This window comes from Pipistrellus hanaki (genome assembly GCF_964339955.1).
Source record: "Pipistrellus hanaki genome assembly, chromosome: 1".
Taxonomy (NCBI): Eukaryota; Metazoa; Chordata; class Mammalia; order Chiroptera; family Vespertilionidae; genus Pipistrellus; species Pipistrellus hanaki.
Genome location: NC_140503.1, coordinates 21,525,017 through 21,539,479, shown reverse-complemented (window position 1 = coordinate 21,539,479; position 14,463 = coordinate 21,525,017). Strand labels below are relative to the sequence as shown.

Below are 14,463 nucleotides of genomic sequence, written 5' to 3'. Positions count from 1 at the left end.
GTCATGGGCTAGCTCTCCCTTAAACTCTGGCCCCGAGCTGATGGCACACAGCTTGCAGTGGGCAGGGCCTAACACTGTCCACTGCAGCATTATGGTTTTGTATGTTTGTGTCAAGCAGGAAACTCTACTTTTCTATGTATCTAGGACATATTAATGATTGCTTTTTAAAAATTCCTCTGCCGATTTTCTATGAAAATACCACAGAACTGCTTAAGGGAAGTTTGCTTTAAGAAGTTTTGAATCCTAGCTGGTTTAACTCAGTGGATAGAGTGTCAGCCTGAGGACTGAAGGGTCCCAGGTTCGATTCTGGTCAAGGGCATGTACCTCAGTTGCATGCTTGATTCCTGGCCCTGGTTGGGGTGCATGTGGGAGACAACCATTCTTTGTGTCTTTCTCATATCAATGTTTCTCTCTTTGTGTCTCTCCCCCTCATTTCCACTCTCTCTAAAAAAATCAATGGAAAAATATTCTCAGGTGAGGATTACCGTAACAAAAAATAAAAGTGAATTTAAAAAAAGTTTTGAAATAATTATTATCTGGCTTTATTTGTAAAATATAGTCAGGGAAATATATAGAGAGACAAAACATTTAAATAGTGTATGGCCAGCAGCTGTATTTAAAAATATTTTATTTTTTTGAATAGGTAATACATATAGTACAAACTTCCAAGAGACACAAAAGGGGATACAATGAAAATGTATTCCAATCCTGTACCCATCCACCCTGTGTTCCTCCCCACAAGTTACCATTGTTCTTAAGAATTTAGCTCACAGGTATATAATCCCATAGAAATAACATGAAATAAGATTTGCACAAGAATAATAATTATAGCATTATTTCTAATAGCAACAGTTAGAAAACAATGGAAATGTCCACCAGTAGGGGACTGATTAAATAAATTACGATTTATCCATTCAATGGAATAGTATATACTTATAAAACAGGATGAGAGAGCTCATATGTGCAAGTACGTGTTAAGTGTAGAGAGAGTCTGGGAAGGCGCATGAGCTGATTGTCATCTGAGTCCAGTGGCATAGGCAGAGCCATTCCTGGAAACATACGTTGCCAGAGGCAGGTATATTGTCAGCTTGACCTTTAGCACAGGTGAAAGGGAGTAGGTTTCATTATCGAAGTTCAGCCAGGCACCAGGAACAGACATAATTATCTGGGCTCAGCCAGGAGTGACAATTACAAAGAAGCCACAAGAATGAAGAACTGTAGCTTGATCTTTAACCATGATTTCACATAATTCCCTTTGTCTTAAACTCTAGTAAAACTTACTGGTATCATACTATATATAATAAATGCACTGCACTAGCTCTGGGTCACTGTCTTTCCATTCGAGGGCAGCGTCCCACCTGGTCCCAGCTTTACTTAAAGTCTTTGTGTCTATCTCTTCTTTTCCTTTTCTCAATCCCCAGCCGCCCCTACTCAGGACTCGTCCACTCTCTAGCCGTGCTGGCCGAGGGCCAAGAGAGAAAACTTACAATTAAGTGAAAAAAGCAAGTGTAGGGCAGCATGCATAGCATGCTGTTTGTGTTTTTAGTGCATAGAAATGTGTGTATATGCATGGAATATCTCTGGAAGGGCAAGCAGTGTGGTGAGTTAGGAGGAGGGGCAATGGGAATAGCATTTAGGGAAGCACAGTGCCAGCAGGGTATACTGAGGAATGGTGAGACATTCTCTGAAATATGGGGTGTAAGATGGAGTTAGCAAATACCCAATTCTCCCCTTTCTTTAGACAAATAGCAGCATGTGTTACACGTTGCTATACAACCCTCCTTTTTCCCTTCATCTATTTTGAATATCATATCAAGGCATTTAGAGCCACTTTTTCTTTTTAGGGCTCCATGGCAATTAATAATAATTGTTTCTAATCTTTAGCTATTACAAATAATGCTATACCATAACCTCTTACATATGCCATTTCACATTTGGTGATAAAATAGCTGAAGATTAAATTCCTAGAAGTGGCATCACTGATTCAAAGAGTAAATGCTTTTATAATATTGAAAGACATTTCCATGTCCTCTTCAGAAGTTGTATCACTTTATACTTCTGTCAGCTATATATGTGAGTGCCTCTTTCCCCAGATGCTTGCCAACTGACAAGAGTGTCTCAGGGTGGTTTAACTTGCATTTCTTTTATTCTGAGTGAAGGTCAGAATATTTCCATTTCTAAGTTGGGAATAAAAATAGTAAATGGGATTGTTGGATAATTAAATGAAATTTGGGTATAGCACTCAACATTGCCTAGCACAAAGCAAGCATTCAATAAGTTATGTGATGGCTGACAATCAGAGCAGCAGGTAGGACAGGACAGATTAAATTAAGAAAATAGTATTCGTTTCCAAGTCTCCAGGCACAGGGAGCCTTGCTCATTTGCATTGCTGTTCACTAGAGGAATACAAAGTCAGAGCTTTGTCGTCTCAGAAGAGTAAAGGACCTTTTCCCACCGGGACCCAATCACAGGCTACTGGCAGAGTTGGCGAGATGTAGGCACAGCCTCCTCCCTAATATTTAGACTTAGCCAACATGGTAAAGAAATGTGGTTTTGTGTAAAACAAAAACAGAAGGCCCCGGATGTACATTTCTTTATTCTAACTAAATTCCCAGCTAGCCAAGGCTGGAGTGGGTCTTTCCTTGTAAACTCAGAGGAATGCCAGCCAGCCATTTTATGAAGGTTGAGAGGGCAGAGGCTTCTGAGAAGAGAGGAGAAACAGAAAATCTGGCTTCTCCCCCCAAATAGGACTACGCTGTATTCCACAAGCTAGAAAATAGATCTCTTTACTTTTAACACATCAAACTGGTGTCCACAAAAGGAGAAGCCAGGAGAAACGTGTTTTCTGTAAGGAGCATTATGTATTTAATACAGGTCTTCCGAGATAGGCAGCCTGTCTTGTGGCAGCTCCTGTGCAATGAGCTACCGCTGGGTACATTTTGAATATTTACTCAAAGCAACTGAATATTTTCTTTAGATTTGTATGAAGCCCTGGCTCCCCACCCCTTTTCTTTTTCTCAATTCCCTATATTTTTAATATTTCCCTCTTGCTTTCTCAGTCTTCTTGCTCCCCTTCATTTGTGTCTCTTACACTCAGCAAGCTAGTCTCAGTCTTGCTTTTCTGAGATGAGGGGATCTTCTGCCCCTCCCCGGGGCCACTGAAGTGGCTATAAGATGATGTGGCAAAATCTGGTCCGGATCAGACTGGCCAAGTGGCAGTGATGATTCTTGGTAGCAGGCTTTCGAGTCACTCCCCAGACTTTCTCTAGTCCTTTTGTGCTCCATAGATTCTGAAGGACCATCCTAAGGCAGATGTAGCCTCTGCCCCGGTTTTGCAGTCATAAGGATGATATGTGCATCATGGGTGGAAAAGGTAGTGTAAGGCCAAAGGACCTTGCACGTTTGCACAGCTTGAGGGGGAGATTGAGGGCCATCCTTTGGCAAGCATCTCATAGTAAGGCCAGGACAGATGGCGGACTGGGCCTCGTGGCCAGTGGCTGAAGCATTAAAGCATTTGGTGGTGTTTGAGCCAAGCAAAGGCATGGTGGCATGGAGGCAGTGACAAGCTCACAGCCCGAGCCTAAACTGGGAGAGATGAAAAGCAGGCAAGGCTGGCTGGGAGTGGGGCTGCAGGGCCTCCTGCCTGATGACTTCATGGCATCTTCCCAGCTAGGAAAGCGTCCTCCAGGCCACTGCCTGAGGCCCATTTCCAGGTAGCTGCTGACACTGGCCCCTCACTGCTACTCCTTGGCAGTGCAGTGGGGGGGCCCTGCCCCGGCCACGTAACCGGGGGAGCAGCGGCAGCGGTAGGAGCCCTCCGTGTTCTCGCAGTGACCATGGGCACAGAGTGCAGCAGGCCCGTTCAGGTCATCACACTCATTCACATCTAGGGAGAAGGAAGGCAGGAGAGAGATGGCAGGAGCCCAAGGCCTCTGGCCTGTTGCTTCTGGCCCTCTGATCTCCAATCCCGGCCCCCACCCTGCAGGGCAATCTTAGGTACAGCGGCCAGAGGCTGAAGACACTGCCCCAAACTAAACAACTCAAGGACACAAACCCATACTGTGCCCAGGAGAGTGACCATACTCTTGTCCCTGCCTTTTTCTGTCTAGGCTCCTTGATGGAAAGCTTTCTGAACACCGCATGCAGCCTTGCTTTGGAGCTTTCTCACCACCCAACCTGGCGCTGGGCAGCCTCACTAGGGGGCCACAGGGGACTTACGGACCCTAGTTTAGTGGTGCATCCCTAAGGGGAGCAAGGGGCCAGCCTGGCTTTCCCACATGGCGGCATCAGGGCCAGTCTGCCTCCTGGGCATTGCCACCCTGATGCCAAACTCACCCACACAGGCCATGTGGGCCATGTCCAGCTGGAAGCCCTCGAAGCAGTCGCAGGTGTAGCCCTCCCGCACGCGCACACAGCGGCCGTTCTCACAGCCGTTCAGGATGCCACACTCCTCGGCCTGAAGCCCTTCGAAGCCAGCCTGGAGTTCTGGGAGGAGGACAAAGGAGGGAGCTGAGGCCCGACCCAACCCCTGACCCTCATCCTCCACTACAAAGAATGGCCCCTGCTGAGTTCCTGGGGTGAGGGTGGGGAGGGTCATAAAACCTTCACAGAAAGATGCTAAAACAAAAGGCAATGCTCTTTAAAAATAAGAGTCATTTTAGATGGGGGTAGACCTTTAAATGAGGCCTCCTCGAAGGTTGGGATTCACTGCTTTCACAGTGCCAGGGCTCCTGAGCAGTGGGTATCTATATAGCTTTGGTTTTGTTGTGGTTGGTGGCAGGGTGTTTTGTTAAAACACTTTTTTTTTTTTTTTTTTTTCCCTGCTGGGAGGGTATTGGCAGCAAAAGTAGATTACTCTTACTTAACACAAAGCAAAACTACCAGGTCTGCCTAACCCACTTCTCTCTCTAAGCAACTCTCCACCCCTGAGAAAGACGCCATCCCTAACCTCACTGAGGTCTGAATCAGCCTGGGAAGGTGGCTGTGCCTGGGGCAGGTACACTGACAGGTGCCAGGCCTGACTTCCTCATTAGAATCCATCCGAGTCCCGAGTGCTGGGGTCATTGCCACCAGACCAAGTCACCACAGTGGGCCTTTAATTGTAGCCCCGCCAGCATGGTTCAGTGGCTGACCATCAGCCTATGAATCGGGAGGTCACAGGTTGGTTCCCAAGCCTGGTTTCAGCTCAGTTCCCAATAGGGGGCATGCAGGAGGCAGTCAATGATTCTCATCATTGATGTTTCTATCTCTCACTCCAGGGGTCCTCAAACTTTTTAAAGTGGGGGCCAGATCACGGTCCCTCAGAGAGCTGGAGGGCCGGACTATATGAACTACTAATTCCTACTGTAACACCTTGGCTGCGCTCACTGCCCAAAAAACCTGGCGGGCAGGATCAGACTCCCCTGGGGGCTGCATGTGGCCCTCGGGCCGTAGTTTGAAGACCCCTGTCTCACTCCCTCTCCCTTCCTCTCTGAAATCAATTAAAAAAAAAAAAAGTGATTGTAAATCCCACCCGGCTGGTATGATTCAGTAGTTTACCATTGCCCTATGAAGTTCGATTCCTGGTCAGAGCACAGGCCCAGGTTGCAGGCTGTACAGGAGTCAGCCAATCGATGTCTCTCATCAAAGTTTCTATCTATCCCTCTCCCTTCCCCTCTCTCTCTCAAATCAACAACAAAAAAATTAAATAAATAAATAAAAATAAATATATTTTTGTAAATCTTGATTTACATTTCGGGTCACAAGTTTGAACTTGTAGAGCAGGCTGTTCTGTATACCTAAGGGTGAGGGAGAAAATGGGACAGTACGGTGTGTCCCTGCTTTCTCTACCCGCTTTCTCCCACTCTCCACTTCCTCCCACCGGGAAGCTTTTGAGGCTGGGATGGGGGTGTCCTGTACCTCTGTGTCTCCGGTGCTGGTTTACCCGAAGGAGGTGTTAGGTCCAACGTGGGCATGCGGAGTTGCCCCTAAGTGACCCGTCCTCCTCCCTTCCCCGTCCTCACCCTGCTGGCAGTGATCAGCAGGCAGAGGAGATGGAAGTGAAGCAACTCTGGTGCCCACCTCTCCCCCAGTTTTGCAGGAACACAGACCTGGGTGGCTGGCCACGTAGTGGGGCTGGAGTGCTGAGGGCTGCAGGGGAGACTCGGGGCCTGGTACCCGGCCTCCTGGGTGGCTGGCTGTGTTGGGGAAGGGTGGTTCGGGGATGGCGTCCTCGGGGCCCAGGTAGTTGTAGAAGGGGGCCCCATCTGGGCCGTAGAGGCCGTAGTGTAGGTCCTCGGACCCAGGGCCATACTCATAGCCTGGTCGGAAGTGGACCCCAGCCTCCCGCTCTGCTTCGATCCGGGCCACGTTGCACAGCTGAGCATAGACCTCTGTCAGGGAGGAGGGAGAGAGGAAGCCTGGTGTGCTGTCCCCTGGCTCACCACCCCCACCCCCACCCCCGGGGAGAGGGAGCATGCTGGGACCTGCACCCTCTGAGAGCTCCTGGCAGTGCCCTGCCGCCTGCCCCACGTTATCCCCAAACAACAGGGACCGAAGACAGGCCCACTACTCCGGGTGCCCTGCTCCTGTCTAAACCCCCCTCCCAAGGCGAGGGCACTCTCCCCACTGCGGCCTAGCCGGCTTGCAGGCTCTCCCCTCCCTCCCCGCAGACACAGGCCGCCCTCTCACCGGAGCTCGTGGGGGGGCACAGAGCGCACTGCTGGCTCCAGGCCTCGCCATCCTGGCAGCAGCACTCCGTGTAGGTGGTGCGGCGCCCGTGCAGGGGTTGGCTGCACACGTAATTGGTGACTTTTTTCCAGCAGACGTCCATGTGGATGTCATGGTCAGGCAGGTCCTCTGGGGGCACAGACAGAGGCCCTTGAGCCCCCCCGCCCCACCAGTCCCGGCCCACGCTCCCTGCGGCCCCGCCCTCCCAGGCCCACTGACCCGTGCCGCGGGTGCTGTTCACGCAGCGCTGCCCGCTGAGGTCCAGGGTGAGGGGCGGGCTGCAGAAGCAGTGGAAAGAGCCCTCCGTGTTCACGCACTCGCCGTTCTCACAGGCCATGTCCTGGCACTCGTCATGATCTGTGGGGGCAGGAAGACGGAGGAACGTGTGGGCAGTACCAGGGCGGCTTGCCCACTTTCAGGGAAAGGAGTTTGCTTGTAACTGATAAGGGAGAGGTGGCACCCTGCTTCCCCCTCTCCCGCCCCCAGCCCAGCCCGGGAGACCCCACCCCAGGGACACTCTCCCAGCAAGTCCTCAAATACAATCCCCGACGTCCCCACAGCTCCCCTCACCTCAGACCTGCCTGCTGCAGCCAGCGGGCATCTGTCCCTGGAAGGGGACTCCCAGCAGGTCAGGGGCTGGCTGGCAGGGCTGGGTGAGCCATCAGCTGTGGGCCGGTGGGGGGGGGGGCGGGGGTTGGGGGTAGGGGGAGTGTATCCTCACCCTCACACTTCCTGCGGGTGGCATCGTAGTGGTAGCCAGGATTGCACAGGCAGATGTAGCCGGGAACCGTGTTGAGGCACCGGCCGTTCTGGCAGAGACCCGGCCCGAACATCACACACTCATCAGCATCTGTGGAGGGCAGGGCTGAGGTGAGGGGGGTGGGGGCTGGGGGTATCAAGAAGCAGCCCCTGGGATTCAGGGCTCCAAAGCCAGGCTCTGGGTTTGAATCCTGGCCCTGCCACTGACTAGCTGGGTAACTCCAGGAACTTGCTTCAGTTCTTGCCTCAATTTCCTACCTAAGAAAGTAGATAACGACCAACCTCTTAAAGCTGTCGTGAGGATTAAAAGATGAACACATGTGAGGTGCCTAAAATAGTGCTTGGTTTTCTATCGTTTCTTTCCCCAGCTCCGGGATAGGGTGCTCACACCTAAACCATCCGTGTGAGTATGGGTTCCCCAATGTTGCTGGCTTTGTAAGTGGGGCAGGGAGATAAGTGGCTGCTGCTGGCCTCCGCACAGGGCATGTCCCGCTCTTTCCCTGTGCCCGTGACTGGGTTAGGCAGTGCATCCCAGCTTGTTCCTGGAGGGTTCAGCCTCGGGGGAGCAGGAAAACCAAGGTGGGGTGTGTGAACACTCCCAGAGGAGCTCCGGTCAGAACTTCCAGCCCAAACTGCAGATCCCCAGCCCTGGGACAGGAGGGAGGGAAGTGACCTGGGAGTCTGGGCTTGCATGCAGCCAGGAGCTTCCCAGGACCTGCTGGAGGGCCCGCTGGGCTCACTCAGGTGAATGGAGGTTGTGGAGCAGGATGTGCAGGGAGGTTACCTGTGTACGTAGTCTGTCCGAACATCCAAGCTCCTTCCACGGGGACGTAGCCTTTACCACTGGGGCAGATCTCGCTGAATTCGACTGTAGGGAGGCATCCGAGCTCAGAGAGAGGAGGACTCGGTCCTCTTCTCTCGGTGTCTCCCTGCAGAGCTGACCCTGAGAGGCCTTAGGACCATCGGGGCTTTACCTGAGTCCTCGGCTGGGCAGGGGTCACAGGTGTCTCCCCAGCTGGCTCCCTGGGTGCAGCAGCACTCGGCCTGCGTGGTGTTCCGGCCCAGGAGGCGGGAGCAGGGCGGCTGGTCTTGGTGCCCAGAGTAGCATTCCCTGCGGACGGGGCCTGAGAGGTGGTCCCCGGGCGGGGCCTCGGGCATGCTCTGACCTGTGCGTGACAGAGGCCCCTTGTCATTGTCTGCTCATGGCCCTAGCCTTTACAAACTTAACATTTACATACCACTTCACAGGACACAAAACGCTTTTACCTATGTTCCCTCCCCTGATGCTCTCCACAGCTCCACATGGTGAGCATTATTACCATCAGCACCCTCTTACAGACAGGCAATCGGGATAGAAAAGCTAGGTGACATACCACACCCCCCAGCTACACTACCCCTGCCCACACTGCCCAGCCCTGGCCCAGGCCCCCTCTCAGGAGCCGGAGAGTGGTTGTGCTGAATGGCTGGGTGGGGCCTGGGGCGTGCTCACCTGCGGCCCCCCGCGGGCGGCAGTGCCCCTCCTGAGCGTCGTACTCTTCCAGGTCGCTGGCGCAGAGGCACAGGAAGGAGCCCTCCACGTTCTCACAGAGGGCTGCCCCGCACACGGCCAGCATGAGCTCACACTCGTTCACATCTGCCAGGCATGGGGACAGGCTCGTGGGTGGAGAAGAGGCAGCCCACGCCCTCTGCCCCTGCCTCCAGCCCCCCCGGTGGAGGGGGGCAGATACTTATCCCCTCAAGCAAAAGAGGCTGGGTCTCAGGGGAAGAGCAGGAGTGGGTATGAGCCAGCCAGAGGAGGAACAGATGAACGGCGGGCATGGGAGGAGGGAGAGGAGGGTGGCAGACAAGGGTCACGAAATGGACAGAGAAGAAGGGTTCCTCCCTCTGCTCATTCTCTGAACGACAGGCCTCTGGAGACCCTGAGGTCTCTGGAGAAGGGGGGGGCGCCTTCATGAATGTGCCTGCTCCCCCTGGAGGACTGTGGCCACGCTTCCCCTACCCGCCTGGCCCAGCGGACACCTCCCTTCCTTGCCCACTCTGTGAGGACCCATTAGGGAGCCGTGTGACCATGGCCGTTTCAGGAGGAGGGCCCAGGGCCTCCATCCAGGACAGCCATCCTCTGTGGAAATGGGACGAAGGGCCCGAGAGCCCCCCCTTCCCCGGCCCAGAGCCTCGCTGGCCCCCAGGCCTCTCACCCACGCAGTCCCAGCCGGAGGACGAGGCCTCGAAGCCCTGGTCGCAGAGGCAGCGGAAGGAGCCCTCGGTGTTGTCGCAGAAGCCGTGGCTCCCGCACACCGTGTCGTTGGCACACTCGTCTATGTCTGCGGGGCGGAGAGATGGGGGTGGAGGGTGTGCTCTCACGCACCCTCGTTACCTCTTGGGCATACTTACTGATTCGGCCTGGTAGCACCAAGATCTGTGAAAAGTAACTTCTAAACACGGGACAAGAAAACTCTAGCCTTCCTCTTCAATTTTTGGGCAAGCCCAGCTCTACGGAACATATACCAACTTTCAAACGGCTGCAGAAATAATGTCCTTGGGGAAAGTGAGAACTAGTGCTTCAGCCCTCCCGCCTCTGACCCCCCTCCCTTCCCCTCCCGACTCACCTATGCAGTCTCCGGAGGGGGCCAGGTGGAAGCCGGGCTGGCAGCCCTGGACGCAGCGGTAGGAGCCAGGGTTATTCTCACACCGCCAGGCCCCACACACCGGGTCTCCGTGGTCCTCGCACTCATCAATGTCTGTCCCCAGAGCCACGAGAGGATACAGGAGGGGCCAGGTCACAGTTCTGGCCCTGCCTTCCCAGCATCCCCAGGCCATGCCCCACAACCTCTGGGGTCCTTGGTCTGTTCCAAATTACTGTATCAGGTCAACCCCCAAACATCAAGTTCAGGGTCATTTTCCCTGACCCAGCAGGGGTGAACATCTAAAAGAGCTCTACACTACAATATTTAGAAAAGCACCGAGTTCTTAGCCTCCTTTCCCCCACCCGTCTGCCTAGAGTGGAGCACTTTATACTTCTCTGTATATAAAACCTTCACCCAAGTGTATTACAGCGAGTTATCTTCGTATCTGTCTCCCTTGTTCAATTTCAAGATTGCCTGTAACTGTCTATTTGTCCTGGAAAAAGACATTGGACCTAGCAGGTGTTTAATAAATGTCTATTGAGAGTCAGTTTGGCTTTAAAAGCGAGATTGTGAGCTCTGCTTGCACAAGGATGATGACTGTCTGCACTTTGTCATGCCCGCACGGTCTCTGAGTCAGCAGAGGCTCCATGAATGCATTAGCCATTGGGTGATGCATGTGTGGAAAGCTGCAGTTCCTGGTCCCAGGGACCTGAGGACCAGGCGGGGTGGGGGGTGGGATGCTCTCGGGGGGGGAGGGGGGTAGGAGAGGGCAGACCTGGGGCAGAGCCTGTCCGTTCCCTCCTGAAACCCTTACCCACACACTCCCCACTCTCGGGGGCGGGCTGGAAGCCAGTCTCGCACAGACAGTCGAAGGAGCCCTCGGTGTTGACACAGTGCCCTCCCAGACACCGGTCTGTGACTGCACACTCGTCCACATCTAAAACAGGGACATCTGTCAGCCGACCCAGCCATGCCCTGGGCCCTACGTAGCCCATAGGAGGGCCAGGGAGTGGCTGAGGGTAGGGAAGGGCTGAAGGTTTGAGGAAGAGTTCAGAGCTGGAAGCCAGAGGCCAGGCCGGGGGGAGGAGCCCTGGAACTGGGGTTCTGTCAAGGGGAGAAGGGTGACACTCAAAGAGTTCAGAGGGTGCAGTATGGTCAGCCTCCCATCCTTCCTTCCCTGGGTGGGACCAGGGGCATTTTATTCTAGCCTGTAGCGCCCCCTGCTGCTGACAAGTGGACACGGACAAGCTGGCTTCTCACCCTGGCAGCGGGTGCCTCCGTCGGCGCTAACAAAGCCCGGGGCACAGAGACAGAAGAAGGACCCATGGCTGTTGAGGCACTCGCCGTGGGGTGCGCAGTACTCCTCTCCCACGCACTCGTCCACGTCTGCAGGGAGAAGGTAGGCAGTGGGATCTCCTGGGAACGTTCCCACCTCCCCACACACTCTCTGGCCCGGGTCCCCGGGGGAGAGCTGAGCCACTCACCCGCACACGCAGTGCCATTGGCCAGCTGGAAGCCCGGGGAGCAGAGGCACTGGTAGGAGCCAACCGTGTTCTTGCACTCGCCTCCCCGGCAGTTGCTCTGGAGGTCTTCACACTCATCCACGTCTGCGGGGCCACACGGGAGGAAGGGAGCCCATGGCAGCACCGCCCAAGGGCAGACGCCAATGGGGAGGGTTCCAGAGGGCCTGCCACCTGCCCAGGAGCCTGGCCCCATGGAGGCATCACCCGATGACGGACGCTCCCTCCACTTCTGCCCCAGCCCGGCAGGCTCCGCTGTCTCGGCCTGGGCTTCCCCAGCTGCCCAGACAGTGCTCACCTTGGGGACACTTGGCCTCTCTCAGCAACCCGGCCTAGGATGGCCACACCCCGAGGCCCTTATGGCTCAGATTTTACTGAGAAGCAGTAGAAACACACATGAGAACTAAACCAGGGAAACAGATACACAGAACCTGAGAAGATAACAGAAACTAGATTCTTCAAGTTGGCCTACAGATCCCCTGGTACAGGCCAGTGCCCATCCTTAAGAGCAACCCTTGGGGAGCTTGTTAGAAAACAGATCCCATCCCCCACCCCATATCAGAGGTTAATTTGGCAGGCCTGGGGCAAGGCCTGGGAGCTGCACACCCCGTCCCTCTCCCCAGCGATGCCGATGTGCGCTGAAGCTTGTGACCCAGGGCTCACTGGCCAGGCCCCAGATCTGCAGGTGTCTACAGCTAGCCCCCCATCTGAGGTGGACAGAGCGGGGGCTAGCTATATGTGTCCCAGCGACTCCTTTCTCTAAGGCTGATGGCCTGGTCTCCCTCATCTGCCACAGGGGCTCTTACCTTCGCAGGTGTGGCCCTGGGGGCTGGGCCGGAAGCCCCAGTCACAGTCCCTGCAGGAGAAGGAGCCGGCAGTGTTGGTGCAGACTCCTGAGGGGCAGACTCCCGGGAAGGCACACTCGTCTAGGTCTGGGGCAGACAGCAGCCATCACCTGGGGGCTGGGGAGGGCTCCCTCCGCCTGGTCAGGCAGGAACCTCCCAGGCCCCTGGCCACCCTCTCTGAGCCTGCAGGACTCTCTCCAGGCCCCTGGGGAAGGGCAGCCCTGACTGTGGACCTCTGGGGCAATCTCAGCATCCCTTCACCAGAATGCTCCTGGGCAACTCTACTGTAAGCTTTCCTCTGGTCTCAGGCTCCCCTTTCCTCCCGTCCTCCCCTCTAAACTTGAGGATTATGACAGTAGAAGCTCTCCTCGGGGCAAAGTCCATATACAGGGTCTTCTAGCCTAGCCTGGAGACCCTCGGCATTAGCCCAAAGCTAGGGGATACGTGGAGTGTTCGTTGGGAGGGACTATATTGTGCTCTCTGCCACCCCCCTCCCCAGGGTTACCTTCACAGGCAGTGCCTTCTTCATTCACCCAGTAGCCACTCTCGCAGGCTGAGCAGGCGAAGGAGCCCTCGGTGTTGAGGCAGAGCCCTGTGGGGCACGAGGCCCGGCTGGCACACTCGTTGACATCTGAAACGGGCCATGCGTGCTGTGTGGGGCTCTGCGGGACAGACGTGCCAGGACAGCAGACTGACGGGTGGGTGGTGGGGACAGGGGAAGGGCCGGGCTTGCAGCAGTGTGTTGGGTAGCTTGGTTGGGATGTAGGATCAGGATGGGTCGGGAGTGTGTGTACAAAGGGAGGAGCTGCGCGCGGGTGTGCTGTGCAGGAAGCCTTGTGCTGTGCATCTTTGTACCTTGGCAGCTCTTCCCATCGGAGGCGACCTCGTAGCCCTGCTCACAGGAGCATCTGAAGGAGCCCTCCAGGTTGTAGCACCTCCCGTGGGCGCAGACCCCGGGGCTCAGACACTCGTTCACATCTGTGGGGAGAAGTCCAGGGTAGCCAACTGGCCTCCTCGCCGGCAGGCAGTCCCTAGTCAGGCTGAGAGAATCTCCATTAGGAGGCCCAGGGCCCACCGTGCAGAGGACCCAGAGGCCAGCCTGCGAAGGCCACGAGGTCATTCCTGCTGCTGGCCCCACTCACTCAGGCAGGGCAGGATGTCCTTCCCCGCGGAGCTCACTTCCTCTTTAACTAGTAGCACTGAGGACCCTGCATATGTCCCAGAAAGGGGGGCAGGCCCTCAGCCCTGGTTGGGCCCCTCCAAGGACACCCGGAGTGAAGTCTCTGAGACCCGTGACTCACCTTACAGTGGCCCTGAACCTCTCTGGCTTCTTACCTGCCAACATGCTATGAGCTCATGTTCCCAGCCTCACAACCAGCTCCAGTAGGTGAGTGGGCAACACAAAGAAAGGCCAAGCGCTGCCTGGGTGGCTGAAGGGCAGTGTCAAGGGCCTGGGAAATGTCTGCCCTCTCCAGAGCCTCAAAGCATCTATTCACAGCTCAGTCCCTCCTGCATCCCGCACCCCCGGCCCTCCTTCCTGCAGGGGCGGAGGGAAAAGAACGTTCCTCCTACAGCTGACACGCAGGCCCCTCTGGAGGGAGAAGAGCACCCACTGTCCACTTAGGCGGGGCTGTCTAGATACTGCTGTTGGGATGTAGGGCCTGGCTGCCAGCTCACACCGCCAGAGTCAGGCTCTTCCTAAGATGCTTGGCACTTCACTCTACCCAGGATCCAGCCTCAGAGGCTTCTGGGACCTTGGACTGCAGCTCCCGAACGGATGTGACCGAGGAGCCAAGCGGCCCCCACCCTAGCTGATTCAGAGAGCGGAGCATCAGTAATTGAAGCACACCCATCGCATGCCCAACGTCATCTGGGAGCCCAGCCGGCTCATGAAGGACAACAGCCTCCAGACCGCCTCCCTCTGCCCACCTCTATCTCCCCGTGTGTGGGCTCAACCAGAGGCCCCGGGGCCAAACAGTCCTCATAGTGCCTTGGCAAGCAGCCCTC

The 14,463-nt window shown here is 55.3% G+C and overlaps 1 protein-coding gene across 1 annotated transcript in view; it reads right to left on the bottom strand.

The window, feature by feature from the left end:
* Nucleotides 1–611: 611 nt before the first annotated feature.
* Nucleotides 612–14,463, bottom strand: part of LTBP2 (latent transforming growth factor beta binding protein 2) — a 92,014-nt gene continuing 78,162 nt past the window's right edge. Inside the window, 17 exon segments of the mRNA XM_084892072.1 lie at nt 612–3,886; nt 4,336–4,485; nt 6,090–6,371; nt 6,670–6,837; nt 6,928–7,065; nt 7,430–7,558; nt 8,252–8,335; nt 8,442–8,633; nt 8,957–9,100; nt 9,663–9,788; nt 10,074–10,205; nt 10,906–11,028; nt 11,352–11,477; nt 11,576–11,698; nt 12,418–12,543; nt 12,962–13,087; nt 13,312–13,434. Coding sequence (XP_084748198.1) covers nt 3,741–3,886; nt 4,336–4,485; nt 6,090–6,371; nt 6,670–6,837; nt 6,928–7,065; nt 7,430–7,558; nt 8,252–8,335; nt 8,442–8,633; nt 8,957–9,100; nt 9,663–9,788; nt 10,074–10,205; nt 10,906–11,028; nt 11,352–11,477; nt 11,576–11,698; nt 12,418–12,543; nt 12,962–13,087; nt 13,312–13,434 — 2,438 coding nt within the window. The 3' untranslated portion in view covers nt 612–3,740.